General features: G+C 43.8%; 1 protein-coding gene across 1 annotated transcript; it reads left to right on the plus strand.

Annotated features, from left to right (window-relative positions):
• The first annotated feature begins 5,003 nt into the window (after positions 1–5,003).
• On the plus strand, positions 5,004–8,319 carry LOC107208617 (G-protein coupled receptor 55-like). Its single transcript, XM_033516746.1, has 2 exons — positions 5,004–5,011; positions 7,056–8,319. The coding sequence occupies exons 1-2, from the start codon at positions 5,004–5,006 to the stop codon at positions 7,984–7,986; spliced, it is 939 nt and encodes a 312-aa protein (XP_033372637.1). The 3' UTR covers positions 7,987–8,319.
• Positions 8,320–16,291: the final 7,972 nt, after the last annotated feature.

Consider the following 16,291-nt stretch of genomic DNA (forward strand, 5'->3'; position numbering starts at 1 on the left):
GCAGGGACAGGGCAGGGACAGGGCAGGAGCTGCAGGGACAGGGCAGGAGCTGCAGGGACAGGGCAGGGCAGAAACTCTGCCTTCTTTTGGTTGAAAGCCAGGGTGGAGGCACTGGGCCCCTTTCTCTGGGGACCACATCTCTAACTGTGCATACACAGATAGCATCCTGTAGATACAGAGGCTGGCACCAAGCTCTCCCTCCCCGACTTCACACAGCCTCACCCCAAATGAAATGTTACTGAAATCAATCAGAAAGGATGAAAGATTCAAATTAATTAGGTGATCACGTACATACAAAAGATGAAAGGAAAAAAAACAGCGTCATTTAAAACTTCTTTTGCTTGTTACTACATACTATCAACACAGTTTTAACACCACCTGAGAGTAGTTAATTCTGAATAGGAAAAGGCAGACAGACAAGGTTTTTTTGGAAGAATGTAGGGCTTCCAGAAGGGTGTGAACATCCATCCATAGCTGATGGAATGTTGTCCCTCCTGGGCTGCAGACAGAGCTGGGCCCCAGGGAGGAACAGGCAAAAAATTGTGTGTTGGCTTTGGATATCTGGATCTGGGACACTGCACTCCATTGCAGGAGCCTTGTATAACCTTTGGAATACCCTTCTCATTATCTCTGCTTCAATTTCCCACACATAAAATGGAAAAACCCCCAGACCCTTCCTAAGCCAGCAGGACAAGACCAGAACATTGAGAAGAGAACGAAAACCCCAACCTTGGCTGTGGCCAGCAGGCGAAGCCTGTCATGCTGCATTGAGATGTCCCGTGCAGAAACCTAAATCACCCTAAATCACCCTAAATCACCCTGAAAGTGCTTTGTCCAGGCACAAACACCACACCTCATCAGCACAGCATTCAGCAGGGATAGCATTTGATAAACAGGCTGTCTATCAAATTTAACAAAGTTAAATTTATCAAGTTTAGAGAAGCAGCAAACTGATGTGTCCAACTCTGTACACAAGAGGAGGAAAGAGATTTTCATTAGCAGCCACATCCTCTGTGTGCTCTACCTCCGCTGATAAAAACCTACATTCTACTGGTATGTCATGATATCATAAACACATGCACTGCTGCTGGCCTGTTAACATTAAAATAGACTGTGAGTTGATGTTTGGCACAACAATGGTACACACAGTTTACATAATGAAGTAATAGAGCAGAACACAGAGAAAGCAAAATGAATTCTAGTTAAAAACCTTTTTTAAAAGTTTCCCTTCCCACCACCCCCCCCAAGCAGCTCTTTTGCAAACATACAATTTTGTAAGAATATTTCCCTTGAGGAATATCTTATCTATAGAAATTCAGAAAAACATAGATCTGTCAGCTTCTCACTGCTGTCACTGCATTGCTAACTAATTAATCTCTTAATGCTAATTATCAAAACTTGAAGGTTTGCTGTCTTTCAATTTGTGCTACCATAGGAACACTGGAAATCATAATTCAGCCCAAGTTTTTCTCTTCACACAGTTTTTAACTCTTGCCCTAAACATCCACTGCTGGCTCCAGTCATTTGAGCCACCTGAGACACACTTCTTCTCTTGCCTAAAATGACTCTTGGGCTCTCCTTCCGTTCATTGTTTTCCTGTAATGAAATGACATTAAATAATGACCTTCCCTCCCTGCTCTAAATGCAGATCCTCACAGATACCCTGTGCAATTACACACCCAGAAACAAGGCAAGGAAATCTGACTTCTCCCATTAAGAAGAAATGGAACCATGAGAGGTGGGGTCTGATGGAGACTCTTGTGGTCACCAAGGCAGCACACAGTACCTCAGCCATCTCAGCAGCCCAGCTGGCTCAAAATTGAGTGCAAGTTCCTTTTGGAAAGGAGGTCCAGTTGTGCAGTTATTTTCCTAGAGCTGCATGTACAATTCACAACTGTGAAAAATAAAATGAGATCTTGTTCATCTTCAGTAACTGATTTTTATTTTTTTTTCCCACCTTGCAGAATTCCAGCTGAAGTGCCTGTCTGACCTTGCCAGGTCGGTCATATGGTTTGAAAGTTTGTATGATCGCTCAGGAAATACTAGATTTGCTAAAATGCTGTCTCAAGTCTTTCAAAAGTAATGATAATTTAAAGACCAGTGTAGCTAATGGTTTAAATAGGAAAAAAAATACCTTACAAGTGTGAAAATGAGTCAGCCATCGAACAGAAGAGCCACACAGGCTGTGATGTTTTATGCAGGGCCCTCAGCTGGGTTGTGTGAGCCTTGCTGGAACACCTGCTTTGTGGAGCCAGAGAACAACTGAAAGTGCAAAATCTGCAACACCAGAGACAGATCTCCACTCTCAGAGCACTGAGATGGAAAATGTCCACCATGCTGATTTGGACTCAGAAGCCTTACAGGAGCATCCCCAGCTGATTTCTCTGTGGAAACTGAGACATGTCTCCCCAAAAATGCTAGATCAGGTCAACACTAAACATGGCAAGGCTCAAAGAGCCAGAGCAGCTCACCAGCTCTCCCAAGCAGCAGGTTTAGCTCCTCCAGCACTGAAAGGACCCTGGGGCACCCTTGTGCAGCCAAGGTTGGCTGGTGCCTCCCTCAATCTTTCCAGAGGACACCAAACATCAGTGACAAACATCAGGCACAGCAGTTTCCTGGCCCTGCCCCTCGGCTCCCCCAGCCACGCTCAGTCCCTGTGGCCACTTCCTTCTCAAAAAAGCCTCATTTCAGCTGTTCCTGTGCTTTGCTCCTCTCCACCCATAACCATCCTTGGGAAAGATGGGAGAGCTGTTGGATCTCCTTGCTCATCATTCCAGGGTGAGGATGCCGGGGCAGACAGAGCCAGTGAGGACAAGAGGACGAGAAGCTGAGCTGGGGGCGACAGCTTGGGATAAACTCTGAGCTACACCATAAGCTGTTCCTCCTGGTGACACACCACAGACAGACAGACAGACAGACAGACAGACAGACACATCGCAGGGCTGAAGCCGAGTTCATCATTTCTCCTGTAGCCACGAGATGGAGCAACTCGGTTACAAACAGTCCTGCAGAGCCAGGAGAAGAAGGTGATGGGACATCTCATCCCATTCCTGACTCACCCAGAGACTACAGGCAGCTCTGATCACAGCAGTGCATGCTCTCTCTTCTCAAGCAGGACTCTTTTCTCACTGCTTAGGCTATGATTTAAATTGAGAGTAAAAACACCTCACCATGTCTTCCCTGCACAGCCCTGTGTGGTTACTGAGATGTAAACTGGAAGGCTGACAGCAGCATCAGCCCCACGCTGACACTTCCCATGAGCCAGGACTGACAGCAGGAGAGCCCAGGACTGCAAGGAGCCTCAAGGGCAAGCACAGGGAATCATCAGAACTTCACTGGTTGCCATTGAGGGATGTGTGTGTGTCCTGATGGCAAAGTCTTCAATACCAACAAAAAAAATGCATGTGAAGTAGCTCCTTCATCGGGGGAAAGGCACAAGATAATGCATTCAGCATCTGAAATCTCAGGAAACAGGAGGTGCTTCTCACACTGGTGGCACTGGTGACACACACAGAAGTGTCAAGGACAGAGGAGAATGTGCAGAGGTGGCTCTCTGCTCCCAAGTCTCCAAGAAAAGGAACCCACACTTGGACTTGTGGATTTTGTGAAGAGACACATCCCATTGGCACTGAGTAGAGCCTGAGAACAGAAAGGCTCCTTGCTGCCCACTGCTTTCTCCCCACTGCATCCCAAACAAGCTATTAACAGTGTGAGAGTACTTCACAGGCTGTCCCAGACATTCTGCTGCTCACTCGGATCCATTTTACCCTCTCCATCAGCCCTCAGCATCACACTTTTTCATCCATTCCATTTTGAAGGGAGAGCAGCCTTTGCACCTTGCCCCAAGTGCATTTGTACCCCTGTGCACGCCTTCCTGGCAATTCCTTCCCTGAAAAACTCACAAGGATACTGCTGGAAAAAAAGCAGATCACTCGCTGGTGGTGGCTAAACCACCCCTGCCACTGCTGCTTCCTCATCCTGCCTTTCCCAAAGCATCTCTCTCCAGATGTGGAGTCTGACAGGGCTCCAAGGGGACACCTTGTCCAGGGACCCCTGGTTTGGGACAGCCTCCAGCAAGATGGGCACGTGGCTCAGAACACGAGGGTCGAGGAGAAAATGAGGCAGAAGAAGGAGTACGAACAGTGTGGGGGGAGAGCTTTGGCTGGGAAGAGAGAGCACCCTCTCTGAGCATTGCTGGCAGTTTCAGAATGGGCATCTGCAAACCCCAGAGCGGGGCAGGAGCACAGAGAGTGCTCTGGCACATCTGTGTGGGGGTTTTGCTCACATCCAGAATGCAGCCATGGTCACAAGACCACCACAGGATAGACAGAAGTGAAACCTAGATGAGGAATGAGATCAGATACTTTTCACTCAAACTTGTTTTTTTTCCTTTGGTGGTGTTTCTTTTTTTGTTAAATAGAATCATTTCAACTAAAATACCATGGGGAAACCCCAAGGGACTATTTCTTCTCTCATCTCCTATCCCCCATTTCTTTCTCAGTATAGTTTTAATTTAGCCAATATAATCCTCAGTTCTGAAGTTTAAGGAGTATGCAGAAGACCAAATAAAACCACATCTGTGGCCTTTCTTTTCCTTTTTTGGAAAGAACACTGCAAAGTGCATACAATGGCCAAAACCCCCACTTTTTTTTCTCCTTCCTACCTGAACAAAATCCCCACCTGACACTCTCCATGGGTATATTCCCTGCTCCCTAGGAGTATACACAGATGTCAGAGTAACCCTTGACCCTTTTGAAACACCAAGAGAAGATACCAAATCACCATTGAAAAATCAGCAATCTCTCTTTCCTTTCTGATACCATGAAAAGAAGGGAAATAGCAACAGGATTTAGCTCAAAGCACATTTTGACAACACTCTGCCTTGTGGATGCTATGTACAATCAATAAAATCCTGTATTGGAGGGGAAAAAAAAAAGAAAGAAAGGTCTGTAGAGCCAGAATTTCTTTTTGTGTTACTGGAACCTCGTTTTCAAGGGTGACTCATGGAGATGTGAGTCCCAGAACCACATATTTACACCATTGAATGAGCTGTGTGACATCTCATGCACACAGACACGGCGTGGGGAGGCCGATGCTGTCATGGAAATCTGTGATGAAACAAAAAGCAGCAGCTCTTGGTGCTTTCTGACATTCTGACCAGCAGCTGCTTTGCATGCAGCTCACACCACTGCCTTAAAAGAAAACACAAGACTGCAAAATTCTACAAGCTGAGACGGAGAAAAAGTCAACAAGCAGAGCACGAGACAGCCCAAAGGTAAGATCACAAAAGATATTTCACTACAGCCAAACCTTGCTTTAAAAGCTTTCTTCTTGTCACGAGATCCAAAATTGTATTTTACATATCTTGCATTGTTTATAGCATAACTAACTTTTTTAATGACCAAACAAAATTGCCCTTTGAATTTGTGCTTTATATAATATTTTTTCTGGTTATTTTTTAATAAATCTGCACAACAGACCCTAGTCTGAAATATCTTTTAATTGTAGCAAGAATTTTCTTAGTTAAACATCTTGGTGAGAAGCTGAAATTCTGTTTCTCTGGACTCAGAATTTTCTAGACACGCTATCAAACAAATTAAAACCAAGACTGAAGTAAAAGGGAAGTAGTAATGATATCTCCTACAAAGGCATTGAAGTAAAGAACTTTGTCAGTATTTAGTACTTTTCAGAAATTCTGTAATTAACTTTTCCTCCCTTTGGCTCTCAGTAATGGGCTCCCTCCCAGCACCAGACTCACAGTGCTTCATGATGTTTTTCTTACTTCTGTCTAAGCCAGGAACTTACAGAATCTCATTTACCTGCCAATTGCTGTGTCCTTAAGGAGCAAAGAACTAAAAATTTCCTTTTTGCTGATTTTAATCTCACTCTAAGAGATGTTAATCTCTCAAACTACAGCAAGGGAGAGTTTACCTGTGAAATACTCAGGGGGGTGACTTGATCTGCAGGACAGAAACTCTGACTGCTCACTTGACAAACAGTTGACAAATCTAAAATGGGACAGCATCAAAATCAGCAATTCATGTAGGAAAGGCACTGGTTTGAAATGAAAACTAGAGAACAGCAGGAGAAAGTAATTTCTGGGTGCTGACAGAAAGATCTCTGACAGACTTTATTTACAGGTTCCATTTGCTATCATGGAACTGGCTGGAGGAAAGAATCAAGTATTCCTGGGCATTTGCATTTTTAAGTGACTACAGCACTGCAGAAACCAATGAGCACCTTCCTAGTCCTTATCAGCAGAGTCTGAGGGCAGGATCAAGCCAGAACCTTTCCTCTAAAGAAGATAATTACTTCTTGACCCCAGCTCAGAGAGTCCCTGCCTCGACACTTTTAGTCCCCTCTTTGCAGAGGAGAATTCAGCTGCATGTTTCCTGTAACCCCTGTCTCTGCTGTGGTAAGTCTGGCTGATTTAGACAAAATCTCATCCTTCTACTAAAGACTTAACCTCTGCTAGAAATTGCCCATTGAAAGCTTCCTGCCTGCAGCTTTTAGACAGCTTTTAGAAGGGCCAGTGGTACTCAGAGTCCCTCTTCGCCCAGGGGTGGTGGGAGAGGATGGCAGTGACTGTATGGAATCTCTACATTAATGAATGTGGGGGACCCTTTTGTTCTTGGCTCCCCAAGATCTCTTATGATAGCTTGATGCAGGAAATCAGATCCACTTAATTGTTTTCACCCTCAAAATCCTAGAAACAATAAAATCAGGGTCTGCTACCTTGGTTCTGCAAAGAAATTGGATCTCTCCTAGGGATGGTGCAGTCACGTACTCTGCCCAGCCTAAATTACAGGACAGCACAGTCTGGGCTTACAGGTAACAGTGCAAGTGAGGCTTGGACACCAGGCTATCCCCCTTGCCCCAAAATCATGGGCACTGAGCAGCTCCATGGTACCAGGAGCTGCAGTTCAGCACACAGCAGTCCAAGAGGGGAAAAAAGTATTTCCAAGACTGTGGACACATAGAGACTTTATTAGCCTTTATCCTGTGTCTCCTATTTGATCTTCATGCTTCCTTGTGGTGATTTTCTTCTCTTCCAGCATACCTGGAGATATGAATGACACCCTTGGCAAGGGCAATATCAGTGCTACTGTGGAACTGTTCCAGCTCATCATGTACACCCCCACTTTTATCCTGGGATTGCTGTTCAACATAATGGCTCTGTCATTCCTGTTTTTTAAGGTTAAAAAGCTGTCAGAATCTACAGTCTACATGATAGCCCTTATATTCCTGGATACTTTGCTGTTGTTTACTCTTCCTTTTAAAATAATTTCCTACCACCTTCAGGACAAATGGAACTTGGGGTCTGTGTTTTGCTCCACCTTGGAGAGTCTTTACTTTGTGAACATGTACGGCAGCATCCTCATCTCCCTGAGTATCTGCGTGGACCGGTACATTGCTATCCAGCACCCTTTTGTGGCCCTCAGCCTCAGGTCCATCAAGAAAGCTGCCATGGTCTGTGCTCTCATCTGTCTGGGCACCTCTGTGGGGACAGTCTCTACTTTCCAACTGCATGGAAAGGGCCACAACATCTCGTCCTGCTTCCATAACTTTTCCAAGAGCACGTGGGAGAACGCAGGCCTGTTCAGCACGTTGCAGATCATCTTCTTTGGCAGCATGGGGGCCATGACCTTCTGCACTGCCCAAACTGTCCGGTGCCTGAGAAGGCACAGGAACCCAGACAACCCCCAGACACACAGCAGCAGAGCAGAGAGGATTGTGGTGACAAACCTGGTGGCCTTTTTGGTGTGTTTCACACCTTACCACGTGGCATATTTCCTGTACTTTTTGGTGAAGAACAACGTCATCCACATCAGTTTTCAACACGTGCTACGAGACACTGTTCAGGTCACGCTTTGCTGGGCAAACCTGAACTGCTGTCTCGATGGGGTGTGTTATTATTTTGTTTTAAAGGAGTCCTTGGAAGACACGTTGCAAAACAATGAAAAAAAAGCCACCCAAAAGCCTTGATTTATGTTCATTACTTGGGATGATGTGTGGAGAGGCTTTTGTGGACAGTACAGGGTTCTGAACTTCTTGCCTAAGCAGTTTCCTTTAAATATTTACAGCTGAAAATATTTCCTAAAAACCAGAACTAAGTCCACTTCCAGGACACTGTTCCTAACTTTTTTTATCTCTTTCCATAATGTTTCTTTTTTATTATTTATGGGTAAAAAATAAATTTAATTATTCATGTAGATAGTGATGTATATTTCTTTGGATGTGATTCTTTACTTTGAAAAGGAAAAAATGTTCACTTATATGTGGTAGCACATTTCAGCTTCCCTGTCCATGCTGTAACTGCAAACCTTCCTCAAAACTTTAGTCACTACAGACTTGATCTGTTAAGAAACAAAGACTGGAAAGACTTTATTCATAGTAAAAAGCTTCCATCTAAATTCTGTTGCCTCCCCTGTCCTGGTCAGCTACGTTTGTCCTCACACACACGTACTTGTCGGGTTTAGACTTGCACATGCTATTTAAAAATGATAATAATAATAATGATTGTAACTCAATGCAAAGGCAGCTTTAGGTTCACATGGGTACAGCAAGATGTGCATGTCATTCCTCCATGGCTTGACTTGCCCTGCAAGGTGCAGCACTTGTTGTAGTGACAGCTGTTGTGACTACCTCATCACACACCTAACTAATGCTCAGATCCCCACCCAGCACACATTAATTGGCTCCCCCACTTCCAGGCTTCCTCACAAGCTCCTCTCCTACTTGCAGGCTTTTCACATCTCTTCCTTCCAGCTTGGTTACAGTTTCATGAACAGAGCCAAACCAAACAAGAGCGTGAAATAAAACCCCCTAGTCCAATGTAGTGACAAACACATGAACCTGAAAGAATGACCCCCACCTTATGGGGGATTAAGATAAGAGCAGCCCTGATCCCTAAAGCAGTAGCCAGAAACACACAGAACCCTGGGGGAAGGCAACCTTTTGGACCTCAGAGCAAGCTGAGCACTACCATTCCCCAAGCAAACAAGGCAATAAAAAATAATCAAGCAGCCAGAACCTAACATTCCAGCCAGCTACTTCTTATCAGTGCTCACAGGCAAAGATAAAGCCAAAGACAACGAGCACCCATCCTTCAGAGAGGCAGCCCTCTGCTCTGGGCCACCCCCACTGCTGCCTGTGACACTGTCCCAGCAATCAGCTGCCACCTTCCTGAGGGATGAGGCTGATACAGCAATCAAAGCCAAAGAGTTTTCATATTCATGCTGAGCTGGATCCTTGCAGTACATCTTTAAGGCAGGGATACTAATCCCAGCCTTTGAACTGTCTCTTCTCCACACACTTTTGACAAGGATAATGCACAAGCTGTGTATAGATTTCTCCCCTGAGCTGGAGATTTACATATGGGGGCTCCAGTCTGTCACTGAATGTTTTTGAAGTGAATCTATGTATGAGATTGAACCAAAGAGATCCAGTTCCAGTTGAGAACACTGACCCAACACAGACCTAAGTATGTGCTGCTGTTAACAGAGTCCTTTTGGTGTTCAGGTGATGAATTGTGCTTCTGAGAAGGCATGGACTGTGTATTTATCTTCTGTGCTGGTTATGAAAAAGTGCCTGAAAATAAAATCCACCAGGATGTTCCAGCAAGAATTCCCCCCCCCCAATAGCAATGGCCATTTCCATTGATTCCCTCAGTAACTTCAGCCTATCTGGCTGAATATCCCTGCCAGCAGACAGGGAATACTCATCATGTCCTCACTCATCTCTTAACTAACTTCACTTCATTAGACACCAAGATTTTACCATTCCAACTTCAGGCTCCTTTTGGAAAAGGAGTTAACAAATCATAGAAGAAGATAGTGCTAAGGCAAAAGAGTTATTTTACACCTCAAAGCAGCAGGCCATGCCAAGAGAGCCTCCAGTTATTCGACAGTGCCTGAACAGAGGGAACATGGATTGCGTCAGTACCTCAGGAGGCAGAAAATGCCAAAGTGCATGAGAAAACTGATCTCAATTGCTCTTCTGGAGCCTGAGGCAGCTCCATTAGTTTCACTGACATGACTTTGGGCTTACACTGCAATAACTGAGACTAGAAGCTCACCTGTAGTTTTATGCTTCCTCTGTCAGCTTTTTTCTGAGTACACCTCTTCTTTGTTTTGTTACCCTGCTGTCCTTGGTCCCACAGATCATAAAGTAACTTGCACTGTAATTTAATTTGGAATGCTGGTAGACAGCAGGGAGATGAACATTAAATTTAGGAATTTCTGGCTTCTAGGCTACCTTCCCTCAGCAACAACATACTGCTTAGAAGGGGCTGGGATGTTGACCAGCATTGTTAACACTGTACATAGGACAAGTTAAAAATCCTTGAGGTATTTCTTCTTCTCCTGAGAATCTCCTCTCTGTTTCTCCAGGGATTCTGGCCACTGATTTTTCTAGAAACAAACAGGCTGAGGTATGGAAAAGCAACTAGCTGTCCATGGATAGGGTAGAGCCAAGCACAGTCTGAGCTCCCTGCCTCTCCACATGGCCCCAGTGCCTCTGCCAGCTCTCAGAGAGCACCAATGATCAGGGCACAGGAACAACTTTAATTATGCATTCCTGGGCAAAAATTAGAATTTTGTAAAGGCAACACTTTCTACTCCAAAGTTCCCTGCTGTATTTTGCTGTTTCTGGGACTCTGAACATTCACTGTCCAGTTCAAATGGAGTGTTCTCTGATCCTTTCTTTGCTCGGGTGGGTAACTGCAGCAGCTTGCTCATATATCTAAACCATGATATAGGGTATCACTAAGAGAATAGTAAAAGATGTAGAGTGCTAAGAAATAAAAGGAGAAAAAAAATCTGAAAACCTGAAATTCATATGAAGAAAAAGAAAGGATTTGTTTGGAAACAATTTGCCCCCAAGAACAGAAGAATCATTGCTAATACATACAGTTCTGAGCTTAAAATCATTAGTTTATTCTAAAAAAACACAGTGGGGGCTAGAGATCTGCTATAGAGCATGTGTTCTACTTGCACTTGGCTTTGCATTTGGGTAGTGAAAGGCAAAACATTTGAACCAGCACTGAAAGCACAGCAGGTCATGGGAGCTGATGAAGCTTCTTTGCTGGGGAACTTCACCCTTTGGGCCAAGCAAGGCATTTCAATTGAGAGGCCTTTCAAAAATGTACCCTGAGGCTGCCACGTTTCTTGCCAAGTGTTGCAGACATTCAAGCCTGTATGCTGTTCACATAAGCAATTTTCCCACTCACTTCTTTGCAGGTTTCACTGAGAGACCAGGCATGTGCTTCAGCAGCAAATGCTCTATTCCCTGCAGCCTCGCTCACCTGGGAAAGCAGTGAGGCTCAAACTTAGATTAACTCTGCACATCCTTTGCTTTCCAAATTTCTTGTCTTATAGTATAACTATTACCTTATGTGTCAGGCTCAGGAAGGATCTGTTTGGCTGGGGAAAGAATAAAAGGTTTAAAAGAAAACATCATCAATGATATTTACAAATAACTGCTGAAATCCCAAACAAAGCATTAATCTCCCAGATGGAAAGAATCAACACAGGCATGCAGAAAATTCTACAGAGTTTTCACTATTTTGAGAATAAAAAACTAAAAAGTAAAAAAAATATAAAAATCACTTTATATATTTTATGGAAGATGTTCACATACAATGTAAAAAGTATTTACCATGAATATCACATCTGTGATCAGTGGTAATGAGAAAAAGCTTCAGAAAAGTAATTCTCAACAGAAATAAAAAGGGTTTCATAGAGATTTTCTTATGCTTCACTTCTCTCAAAACATTTTAACATTTTTACTGCTGCTAAATTACTCTTTGTTCTCTCTGTAGAAGGACAGCAACATGACCTAAAGACGAATTTGTACCACTGTAGATGGTAGGCAGAAGCCCTCTGAGAAGTGAAATAGTTAATTCTGTCATGAAAGTGAAGTGCTGCAGATAGGCAGAGACACAAATCACACCCCAGCTCCCTTCACAGCTATTTCCCCACAGAGCAAAGCTGTTTGCATGCTCTTTCCATCTGCTGTGTTTACCAGCAGAAGTCTCACAAGAAAGTAAAAACGTCCTAAGTGGGAGCACAGAGGGGTGGAGAATGCCCAGGGCTGGCCTTGGTGTGCCAGGGACATGCAGATGTGGCTCCAGTTTTGGAGGGAGGATTGATCTCACACCTGGCCTATGCAGTTTGCTCCTCGATTTGCAGTGGAAAGCCACGATGCAATCAGATGCTCCAGCTTGCCTTATTCATCCTGTCCTCATCCTTCCTTCCCTTCCACAAGACTCTGCCTTCAGCTTTTTGGAGGCACTGAACCCTTCAACAAAGCTGAGACTTTTCCCTCCACTGGGTTTCTTGCTACTGAGAAAGGTCTACCATAGCAACAAAATAATGAATCAGTGTCTTTAGCTACTGGGAAATGCAAAGGACGCCTACGACTTCCTTCATTTTGGTTATTCTTATTATTCTGATTTTTTACACTGTCACTTCATAAGAATGGTATTTACCATGTTTTCTAACGTTGCTGTGGGACAGTGTTAAAATGAAAAATCTATGAGGAATTAGAAATGTGTCCCTGGAAGAAGAACTGAATCAGTGCCATTTGCAGACATCAAACCATGTAAAACCTCACATCAGCTGTATGCTACAGATTCCTATTAATCCTTCTCTCTATTCCTAGACAAAAAGGGCATTAAACTGGGGCTATGTTTGAGAGCAAGCATCAGCAGTTTAGAGCTATAAACACTGGTGGGCAATTGTTAATCCAAAACTAAGCATTACAAACCCAGGAAATCCAGTTTAGATTACACTTGGAAGTGCACCACAAGAATCCCAGCCATTCCAGGGTAAGTATTAACTTTGTGACCACAAGTAAAGCCACCTCCCAGAGCCCAGCATTTAACCTGGGCCTACTTGGCCTGCCATCCCTACTGAGACAGTGAAGGACACTGTCTGACACAGCTTTTATCAGTTTAAAGAAGAGCTTAGGAAAGAAAACACAAGCAGTTGCAGACAGCAGAGACCTGACTGACTTCATTCATACTGATAGGAAATGCTGTGGTTTGAAAAAGTCACAGCTGGAAGGGGGCAGAATAAAAGGGCTCTGACTTTTGCCAGACCCAGCTCGGCATAGCAGTAAAAGCCCTGCAGGTAGGTTTGTTTCCCTCATGCAGAGCAAAATAACTTGGTATTAATAATAAACATGCTATTTAGGCCTTTTTGTTTGGGCAGTGGGAAGACAAGAGGAAGGCTGAGGTATAAAACAGTGTTTCACTCTGAGCTCAGCCCTCGCTGCTGCTCCTGCCTGTGACTGCACAAAGACCTTGGGGTGAGACCCTGCTGTGTAATGAGAGGTGTTTGTTCCCTTTTGAGCTGCCCTGTGGTATCCAAACCAGCCTCCAATGGAGAATTGAGCAGAGATGACTAGTCCTGGTCCATCTCACTTCTGCCCATCTCTCACGGCAAAGATCACAGGAAAGGAGCCAGATTACCCCTAATTCAAACCCACAGCCTGACACACTGTTGCCTTACAATTCCTCAGAAAAACCACATGTGGGCCATCAGGAAAGGGAGGAGGTAAAGCAATTCCATGAACACATTTGCATTTGTAACCCTCTCTGTGCTACAATTGTAAGAAAAACCTCAACACACACTCAGCATCAGTAGTGATACCTTCAATGCCCCTTCTCTTTGCAACACAAAATACTGAGGCTGGAATAATATGTTACCCTGGTTTGGAAAAACAGGGCAGAAACCAAGCAGTAGCAACGACTCTTATCCCAGATTTCATTTCTGTACATAATCACACCATTCAGATAATTTTTATGCTCTATGCTATTATGGGTTATTGCTCTCTCAAATTAGCCTGTGTCGTTTGCCTTGGGATGCCCACATACACCTGTCACAAAACATCTTTAGAAGATGTCCCAAATCTCTCTCCCACTTTTTGCCAATCAAAAAACCAATGCTGTGGGTAAATACACCCATTCTAACTAACAGGCTATCAGATTGTTTAACCTGAACATCACAGCAGCCAGACTCCTGTACTGAAAACTATTTTGTTTGCATTAGATGAAGCATTTATTTTTCTAGAGCTCCACTGCATGTGTCCAAGAATCTTATCCCTAACATTCTTCCCAGTCACATTACAGGTTTACAATCCAGGTCCCACCTCATGTCTGTTAAACACAGATGCAAAGAGAATCACGTAGGTCACAGTCTCTCTTATCAAAGTTTTGGCAAAATTGCTCAGGATTAAAAAAAAAAAAAATTGTTTTCTTGGTTATATACAAAATGTCAGAACAGCAAAGCTTGAATGTCATTCTGTCAGGGAGCCAAGAGGAAGGATGGAATTTGCTGGTCAGCTCAAGGACACCTGGAAGTCTTGTGATGCTTTGAGTGTTAATGAAGACAGCCAAAGAACCAAGGAAAGTTTCTCCCGTCAAACAAGATGAAGCAGCAGCACCACAGACAATTGCAAGTGACAAAGCAGCCCTGGAGCCGCATTGCAGGTGGCCCACTGGAACAAAGGGGCAGCAGATCAGGTGCCCACAGATCCAGGATTCTCAGCCCCCAGGGAAAGAGTGGGATTTCAAACATAGCTGGAAACAACACTTGAAAATTTAATTTAACAGATACAGTTGGCCCTTGGAGGACTCTGGGGAAATTCCTGTCAGAAGGGTATAACTTCCACTGACAGAACTTACATCTGTGGTATTACTGCACCCCGCTCTCCATTACAACCACGTTCGCTCAACCTCTGCTGCATACTTAATCCACCTGAAGTGAGAAACCCTTTCCTATATCACAGTCAGATGCTGTGGAAACGAGCCCAGTATTGCAGAGGATTAGAGTCTGGAGCACCAGAGTTAATTGCACTCTCTGGACAGACTCAGGCTCCAATGGTCAGTGTTCAAATGAGGAATAAGTAGCAGGGATGGATCAGCTCTTCAGAAACAAAAGGTCCCATTTTCATGCAAATAGCATTCACTAGGAAGAACAATGAAGGAGAAGTAAAGAGAAGTCAGACAAAGGAACAGAATCCTAATGGTCTGAAGGTTTTTAGGAGGTATCAGCTGCTCCTTAAACTATTAACAAGATTTCAGAGGGTTTTTGTATTTGCTTTCGCATCCCTGGGTGGGAGTTGCAACTAGATGCAACCAAAAGCAAGTGTCCAATTTGCTTTGTTTTTTCCACCTAGGTCCTATTCACACCCTCAGATGGGAACAAATTTCAAATTGTTACCAAACTTCTGAAGAAGAAAGAAAGAATGAAAAAAAAGGAGGAACTAAAAATGCTGTGAAAAACAGAAGGGTGGCAATGGCAGCAGCTCTCCTTGGCAGGTGCTGGCTGTGAAAGGGGCTCCTTGGGAAGATCTTGGCAGTACCACCCTGGGCTCAAGGTCAGTGAGTGCCAACAAAGGGGGTGGTGGGAGACAAAGGAGGGCTAAGGGAGTCCCTGGGCACAGGCACAGAGAGCTGCAAGAGGTGGGACAGCAAGGGGTGATGCCTACAGCCCTGCTACATCCCTGGGGAAAACTCCAGTCTTCAACTATCACACAGGGAAAGTGTCAGGAAAAGGTATATGCTGTGGTAGTTCTTAGAATAAATCATGATTAATCAGGTATTGCTTTGTAAATTTTTCCATACTAAGCCTTGGTGACAGAAGACATCTTTTTTGTTTGTTTGTTTGTTTGCTTTTTGGTTTGGTTTTTTGTTGTTTTCTTGCTCCACTGACACCAGAGTGTTATAAATGAAATAAGAATTTTGACAACTAGGTCCTTTGGGTTAATGGCAGTTTAATTAAAAATGAATACAATTTAGTAAATTGAATAGTAATTTGGTATAAAAGAATACAGTTTAGTAAAGGATATAATTTAGCAAAAAATATAATTTTTATATATATATATAATCTGCCAGTAATTAAGTATGATTAAAGCATAAGCAAAACCAATCGGGGTATGGGGAGGGTTTATCACCCCACCTCAGGTACAAAACCGATCGGGGTATGGAGGGGGTTCCCCACCCTGCCTCATGTACAAAACAAAGCATTTCAAGCTAAACTTATATACTGTATGCTAATACATATTCATTAATGTTTGCTGTAAGTTTCCTCCTATTTCTGATTTTTCTGACTTTACTTCACGGCACATACTCCACTTGTTGTTAGGGGGTCTTCAGTCTTCTTTTGGGGGTCTTTTGGTGAAGGCTTCTCCTCTTCTTCGTTGTCCTTTGGATTACCTTACAGGTTTGCATGTGTGTACTAAGCTTTGTGTTATGGAAGTCCACTAATTAGTCTGATATTTACTG

This window comes from Parus major, chromosome 9, assembly GCF_001522545.3.
Source record: "Parus major isolate Abel chromosome 9, Parus_major1.1, whole genome shotgun sequence".
Lineage (NCBI taxonomy): Eukaryota > Metazoa > Chordata > Aves > Passeriformes > Paridae > Parus > Parus major.